General features: G+C 38.9%; 1 protein-coding gene across 1 annotated transcript; it reads left to right on the forward strand.

Moving 5' to 3' along the window:
• The first annotated feature begins 3,765 nt into the window (after positions 1–3,765).
• LOC136853869 (protein FAM200C-like) lies at positions 3,766–4,464 on the forward strand. Its single transcript, XM_067129795.1, has one exon. It carries the CDS (start codon positions 3,766–3,768, stop codon positions 4,462–4,464), a length of 699 nt encoding a protein of 232 aa, XP_066985896.1.
• Positions 4,465–8,381: the final 3,917 nt, after the last annotated feature.

The following is an 8,381-nucleotide window of genomic DNA, read 5'->3' on the forward strand; positions in this document are numbered from 1 at the left end:
ATAAAGCCTTTGCAAAATTCGTCGAGCTTACAGGATAAAAGGTACCGTACATTGCCTAATGATGTCAGCAAGGTGAAGGGTTAACTCTAAATCGAGAAAGAAGCGAGAAATAGACCTGGAGACGTGAGGGAACTTCACGTGCGATAGCCATTTAATGCTGATGAATTAGGTGATGATAACTAGTTGCCAGTTCCAGGTTCCTGACTTCCCGCCGGCGGGCAGACTTTCTCTCTGATACCGTCCTCGCATTCCAGATGCTCGACTCTTCACGAACCTTATTCTTGATGCTTGCTGCTCTGTCAGACAACGAAACGCTTGTCTCCACATCACCAGCGGAGGAAGTATTTAGGCTGTATCTATAACCACTAGATACGTATGACGGAGGCGAAATTTTCACTGACTTGTGCGTGAATTTTTTTTCCTAAAGTGGTTAGCCATCTTTTATCAATTGTAGGGTTGGAGTTTATGTTCTTTGGGAGGAGTTTTGGGGTAGGTGTTAATGGAACGGTTTGCCTCGACGATTCGAGGAGAGCCGTGCATTCATTACGATTTATTCTTCTCCAGTCTTAGCAAATTTACTAGCAAATGAATGAATAGCCTCGGAGAACAGATTAGAGAATAGTCATCGTTGCTTGCGGCCTCTCCGCGTAAAACTGCGAAATATTCTAATTTGCTCTTTAACGTATGCAAACATTATTTGAGGATGGTGCCTGTTAAATTCGGTATGCGTTTTTTATCTACACTGGAAATAGAAAACATCGACAAACGAAAAATTATATAACGACAACCAAACTCACGCCGTAAATTTCCTATGATCAAGAAATAACCAGAGGAAGTTCATCGGGTATAGACCAGTGCATGGTGGGAGGGCGGGTGGGGGAATCGCCACGGTGGGGTGGGGGGTGGGGGGCAAAATTAAATGCAACTCTTCTGGGCCAGTTTTTTTTTGCATAGATTCCGAATCTGGTGGATGATCAGCCAGGTTCGGGGGCGTTTTCGAGATATTTAAGGTCAAAGGTCAAATATAGGTCATAACGGCCAGGTTCTGTACATATATATATTGATAAAAATTGCTTTTTTGAAAAGAGAAGTTCAGTTCTTTAATCATCATTTGATGTTTTCTGACATCTAGACTTCAAAAGGAGATCAAATAAAATGATTTGGAAAATAGACCTCAACATAAAATTTCTAGGTCAAACATCAACTTATAATAATTATTCGAAAATTATTAAATATTGCTGAAAAATCATGCTATTACCATCTTACAGGTAAGTATTTGAATGGAAAACACCAGATAGATTCATAAACATATAAAGGTCCAACAAATTAGTGCATATAGAATATTAGAGCGAGTTTAGCAAGAGAAAAGATCACACTTCATACAGCCCTCCAGATAAGACATCAACCGAACATTCCCTCATGATCACTATCATCAGAATAGTCGGACAATTGAACGTTTCAGTCGAGAAACATGCCAAGCGCCATCCTGGGCCAAAGTATTTTTTAATTTAATTTATTATATTTTAAAAATGGCACTTGGCATGTTTCTCGACTGAAATGTTTAATTCATCAGCACTGTCTATTAGGAGATCAACAACATCATCTGGGTATGCTGTTTCAACCCAACGAATAGATAAATCTTCAGTCCATCCATGATTCACTGGATTATTCAATGACTGGATGGGCTTGTGAGCCAGACGCCGCATTCTGACTACATGATTGCTACGAGATGAATGTAGTAAAAGGGCTGACTGACAAGGTGGCAACATGGCTAAATCAGTAATCTTGCCATTATGGAAATAGTTCCAAAAAATAGTGTCTCCGGCTTCATTAACACTTTTATGTCTTCGCTGTCCATAAATCCCACAATTACAGCTCTGAAGCTCATCAAATATTTCACTAGTTAATTGTTTTATGCAACTCAGTTCTGCAAATTTTTTCTGTAAATTCACATCATCTTTTATCAGTGTCCACCATCTTTTCTTTCCTTTTCTGAAGAATGAAGAAATGTAATCATTCCTGAAAAGACTTGGAGACCAAGCAGTGCCTGTTTCTGAAGTTCAGTAAGTTGACATCGACTAAGATCAAGAAACCGTCGATTCTTACCGCTCCCCTGATCTATGATAATCTTCAGATTTTCACGCTCATTAGCCAATAAAATTACTGGAATATCTGTATCTCTAGAACTTGAGCGCACAACACAAACGGATGACCATCATCTTCACTTAATGCATGAAGTGTAAGGTAGCAGATCTTTGTATCTGCCTCTGCGTGGTCAGTCACTAGAGATGGTACTTCAGCTGAGCATTTTGGCATTATTTTCATGCATACTTCTTTTCTTGCAAAGTAAAAACTCGGTCTTTCATAGCCCTCTTTTCTTCACAAAGAACCTGCTCTATCAGTTCTAGCACTCTTTCTTTATTGCAACCGTTAGACAGAAATTGACCAAAAGAAGGTGGAATTCTAATATCAGGTGTTCGGAGAATGTATTCTTCTGCTTGGCCTCTTGCCAACTGCTCTGTTTGTTTGATGCTATTTTTACTGTATGTGTCACATGCAAAGCAAACCACCTTGTAACACAAAGGTATGTCAGAAATAATCCTCCTATAGCCAACAGCCTAAATGTACCAGGCAGTTTTACCAAAGAATGTAAATATGCAATAGATCAATCACATTAACTGCATTGTTTGGCACATTGTTGGTAGTACCATCATAATCTAATGAATTAAGGATAATTTCCAAAATTTTACTCTTGCGACGAGTCCCATCTACAGTTACTAGAGATAATGGTATTGGGGCTAATGGATATTCTAGAGCAGGGGTCGGCAACCTATGGCACGCGTGCCAAAGATGGCACGCCGTGTGCTTGCATATGGCACGGCATGTGATTCGAAAATGCAAAGAAAAAATCCTAACAAAACAAAAAAAATTATATATATATATATATATATATATATAGAGAGAGAGAGAGAGAGAGAGAGAGAGAGAGAGAGAGAGAGAGAGAGAGAGAGAGAGAGAGAATATGTATTGTGCATTATTATTCTTATCTATATGGTTTATTTCCTTTCAAATCATATGATTAAAAAGTACCTTTTTCCTATGATACATGAATTAAAACAAAAACGTTTCATATTCATGATGAGGGGTACGGTACATGATTGCATCGAGATGTAGGCTGGACGAGATGTAGGCTAGACGAGTATGATACATGAATTGTAACAAAAACGTTTCATACTCATCGCGATGAGGGGTACGTGATTGCACCGTACTCTGCTGTTGTTTCCGTTACTCTTTAGCCACCTTACTTAACACCCTTCCCAGTTTAATTGTCGCCATGGCTACTGCGAAAAAAGTCAAGCTTGATGTCCGATCATTTCAGTCGTCATGGACAAATGACTTTGGATTTATTCAGCAGAATGACCGTGCTGTGTGTGCTCTCTGCTGCGAGAATGTCGTATGCCGCACATCAAGTGTTAAAAGACATTTCGAAACAAAGCACGAAAAGACTTTCAAGGATAGTGCTGACAAAGCTGAGGCGATCAAGAAAGCAGTATCCCGCTATGGAAAACAGAGTAATGTGTTTAAAAACTTGAGTGCTAGCAAAGTAATGAAACTGAGGCCAGTTACAAACTAGCTCTGTGTATTGCTAAGCATGGAAAGCCTTTTACTGATGGAGATTTTATAAAAGCAGCTTTCCTAGAGTGCTCTGAAGTATTATTCGATGGAATAACAAACAAACACGTGATTATCTCAAGGATAAAAGACATGCCTGTCTCAGCTAGGACCGTGGAGAGACGTATTTCTGAAATGGCTGATAATGTAACCCAGCAGCAAACGGTTGCTTTAACAATTACACCTGTGTTCAGTGTTGCCCTGGACGAAAGCGTGGATATAAATGACATTCCCCGCTTGGCTGTTTTTGCCAGGTATAGTGACACAGAGGTACACGAGGAACTGTGCTGTCTTAAACCTATGTATGGAACCACCAAGGGAGAAGACATACTGAAGGCATTCACCGACCATTTTGAGAACAGAGGGGTAGACATAGGAAAGATTTTTGCAATTACAACGGATGGTGCTCCTGCTATGGTAGGGAAAAACAAGGGTTTTACGAAGTTGGTTGAGGAGAAAATTGGGCACCCCATTCTGAAATTGCACTGCATAATTCATCAAGAAAATTTATGTGCCAAGATCTCGAGCTTTGTTCTCAAGAAGGTGATGACTACTGTCACAAAAATAGTGAATTTTGTTGTTGCACACTCTCCTCTTATGCACAGGCAGTTTCAAGCTTTTCTTGAAGAGGTGGACAGTGTGTACAAAGATATACCTTTGCATTGCAGTGTTAGGTGGTTAAGTTGTGGGAAGGTATTGGAGAGATTTGTGGGATGCTTTGATGAAATCAAGGTTTTCTTATCAGAAAAGGCCAAGACTATCCTGAGTTGGAAGACGGAGATTGGATTGTGAAACTTATGTTTCTCTCAGACATCACCAAACATCTAAATGAGTTCAATCTTCTCCTGCAAGGTGCAGGAAAAACGGTATTGGTTTGTACGATAATTGGAAAGCATTTGTTGCAAAGCTTGCAATCTACTCAACAGATGTGAAACCGGCTCTTTCCGTTATTTCAAAAATCTGAAAAACTTATCTTCAATGCATCCAGTCAACACTTCTGATCTACAACTGTACATGCAAGAATTAAAGTCAGAATTCTCAATCAGGTTTCAAGATTTTCAATACATGGGCCCAGTGTTTTCATTTTTAATCAGACCGGACACCTTTAAATACAGTGACTTGGACACGACTCTCTTTGAGTGGATGGAAACTGAGGAATTAGAAATGCAGTTAATCGACTTTCAGGCCTCAACATTGTGGTCAGCTAAATTCAAAGATCTTCGAGAAATACTGGAAAGCAGTAAGAATGATCATGCAACATCCATCTTAAGGTCTTGGGCATCACTACCTGATAAATTCAATTGCATGAAGAAAGTAGCTTTTGCACTGCTATCAGCGTATGGATCCACATATCAATGTGAGCAGATATTTTCAAAAATGAAGCACATCCTCAGCCCTCATCGCAGCAGGCTTACAACGGATCACTCTGAGGGTTGCGTGAAACTCAAGGTGTCGAAATATTCACCTGAAATTTCAACTTTGGTCAAAGGGAAGCAAGGGCAAGGATCGCATTAATACTAAGTGTATAAACTTCAAACCTAAAATAGTTTTTGTTACAGACAATAATAGATGCAGAAAATAAATAAATAAAAATTATATTTGAATTACATTTATTGTATGCATGTTCAGGAAAATACAATATAATTACAATGGCTATTACAGTACAATTATGATTTTAATTTTCCTATCCCCAGGATATATGTATATTATCTATAATAGTGCTTGAAAAATAGCACCTGGCACGCAAGGTACTTAAAAAAAATGTATTAATTATTAACTGGCACAGAGTGTTCAAAAGGTTGCCGACCCCTGTAATCTAGAGCTTTATGCAAATTTATGGACATACGTTCATCACAAGATTTTGCTGCAAGTAATCCTAGAATATCTCTCCGTACTGTTACATCCTTAATCTTTCCTTCTCGAGACTTTAGTGTTATCTTTTTTCTACTCTCTTGAAAACTTCTCCATGGTGTTCTTTGTACTGGGTCGAAAAAGTGCTTTGTTCCTCCATCATCTTTGGATTCAAGACGGGCACTGAAAGCAATGAGGAGTTTGACACCTTTTTTTGCGTGTTGACAGTAGGTCTTCAGTTACATCCCTAGGAAGTGGCTCTCCAGAGACAATGTTGAACAATTTCTTAGGGTCAATGTCTGGTGAGAATGGACTGATGAAATCGAATTTTATAACTTCCATGGTTCTTTTTACACGAGCTTCTGAATTTCATAACTTCACGTCATCTTTAACACTTCCTTGGATTGTGACTTGTATCATTAAGGTTGGTCATTTCCAGTAGAGAGGGAACCAAGGCGGATGTAAATTGGGGGAGGATTAGGAGCATCCATAATTAAGAATTATCGCGTAAATCACGAAAAAAAAAAACAGAGAAGCACATGCGAAGCAAACTTCGGTTGTTGAGGGCATAGATAGGAATGACGTCATGCTGGTATTGTCTCGCCACTTAAAGCGGTTGGCGTGCAAAGTCTCATATGATTGCATGTGCTTTTTTATACTAAGCAAATTCTGTTTCAAAACAAAATTATGCAATGAAATAATGTATTTTAATCATCAGAAACGAAAATTTTTATGGATTTTTAGGTTTAGTAAATATCGTAAAAACATGACCTTTGGCCTTTGATATCTCGAAAACGCCCACGAACCCGGTCGGTCACCCACCAGACTCGAAATCTACGCAAAAAACTGGTCTAGAAAAGTTGCATGAAATTTTGTCTTCCCCCCGTGGCGATCCCCTCCTCCCTACTACCGCCGGACTAGTAGAAATTCGCCTCAACTTTCAACTCAGCACTAAGCGCATTAAAAACTTTTCTAAATATTTTGTTTTGATATGGCAATAAAAAGAATTCCATGCAGTGTTTTCTTGGAGTCATCTGTCATTCTGAAAATACCTTCAATCATTCTAGAAATAGAGCTACTGATCCATTTCATGGGCATCTGGCAATCGGAAACCGAACTTAGAGAGCAAACTCCAGGTGATATTCAACCAGTATTCCAGATATCGTATGACATTCAGGAGGGAATCTTTATCAGCTTAACAGTCACAATGCTTCAAATTTCTTGCACATGGATCTAAGGCTTTGTAGTGACAAGCGTATCCAAAAAAAGCGCGAAGAATTCGAGAAATTAAGAGAGCATTGTGGCTATTACAATTACATAGGTCTCTGGTAAAAAGTGACAAGTAGATTCTACATACATATTTCAGCCTAAAAGCAATAAAAACGATTGCCCACTTGGCTACGATGCTGAGGATGGGTCTATTCCAGTTCGCAGAAATGTGTCTGAATTCGACAGGTATATGTATGTAAGATAGGCAATAGACTTTTATTCTTTTCGTGGTCAGATCGGCAACGTGACCTCGTTGTGATTATGGGACGCGGGTTCGTTTCCCGCTACCGGGTATTATAACAGCTTCATATTTCTTGCACTTGGATCTTAAGGCACTGTGGTGACAAGCGTATCGAAAAACGCGCGAGGAATTCGAGAAGTTAAGAGGATATTGTGGCTATTACAAAAGTGACTAGTAAAATCTACACACACACACACACACACACATATATATATATATATACGAGTATATATATATATATATATATATATATATATATATATATATATATATATATATATATATATATATAATGAAAGATTTACCAGTGCAAGAAGGCGTAGGGATAAACCAAGGAGGGAGAAGGGTGGGCGGTCTAAACAATGTATGGAACTGCTGTAGGTTGTTATTTGAGGTTGGAACAAGGTGCTTACTGGGCTTGATAAAATGATCTGAAAATCATCGTAGTTAATTTTGCATTTGCACAGTTGTGTATGGTTTCGAATATTTGAAAGCTCGGGGCTAGAAACCTTGCTCCCTGTGCGGTAACTAATACCTATATGTGAATCACATCGTACTTTGAGCAGCCGGCGCGTGCTTCCCGCGTAAGTCAGTAATTCGTTGCACGAACAGCAAGTAGATCAGTAAACCATGGCAGGCCGCATTAAAGTAGGTAATTTTTCTTTGTGTCGAAAAAATCCACCTATGGTTTATTGATTCCTTAAGATGAATTTGATATCAACTGCTGGGAAATGTTTGCTCATTATCTTCCTTAACCGTGGTGTAAATGAGGTATCATAAGTGTATGGGAAGCTGATATAATATTTCAGTTTTGGAGCCAAATGTACCGGAGCTGATGGCTGAAAGGTTTTCTGTAGGGCCACCTGACATAACTAAAGAAAAGGGTATTTGGATAGCAGTTGGTTTTAATGAATTCTTGCAGATAATTAATTTCATTGTAAAATAAGCTCCATTTTGAGTCAAGGCCATAGCCCTGTGAAGTAATGTTGATAATGAATGGAGTTTAAAATTACGTGAACAGGAACTATAAAACTTCTGCCCCGAACCTGCAAATCTGTCCTTAGGAAAAATTCCCGTGCTGAAACCATCATTCTCTCGTGTGACCAAGGTATCAAGAAAGTGTAATCTATTATTGTTTTCTTTCTCAAATGTAAATTTTATATTAGTGTGTGGGGCGTTTGCACATTCTAAGGAAAACTCGCAATGATGTTGGTCCCTAAAAAGTAAGAATGTGTCGTCCACATACTTGCGGTAAAATAGCGGCTGAAAGGAGGCAGGACATGTGTCCTAAACAGCTGGTGTGAGGTAACATTAGTGGGAACAAGCACCTCTTCGTAAATCATTGCAA

This window comes from Macrobrachium rosenbergii, chromosome 28 (assembly GCF_040412425.1).
Source record: "Macrobrachium rosenbergii isolate ZJJX-2024 chromosome 28, ASM4041242v1, whole genome shotgun sequence".
In the NCBI taxonomy this organism is placed as follows: Eukaryota; Metazoa; Arthropoda; class Malacostraca; order Decapoda; family Palaemonidae; genus Macrobrachium; species Macrobrachium rosenbergii.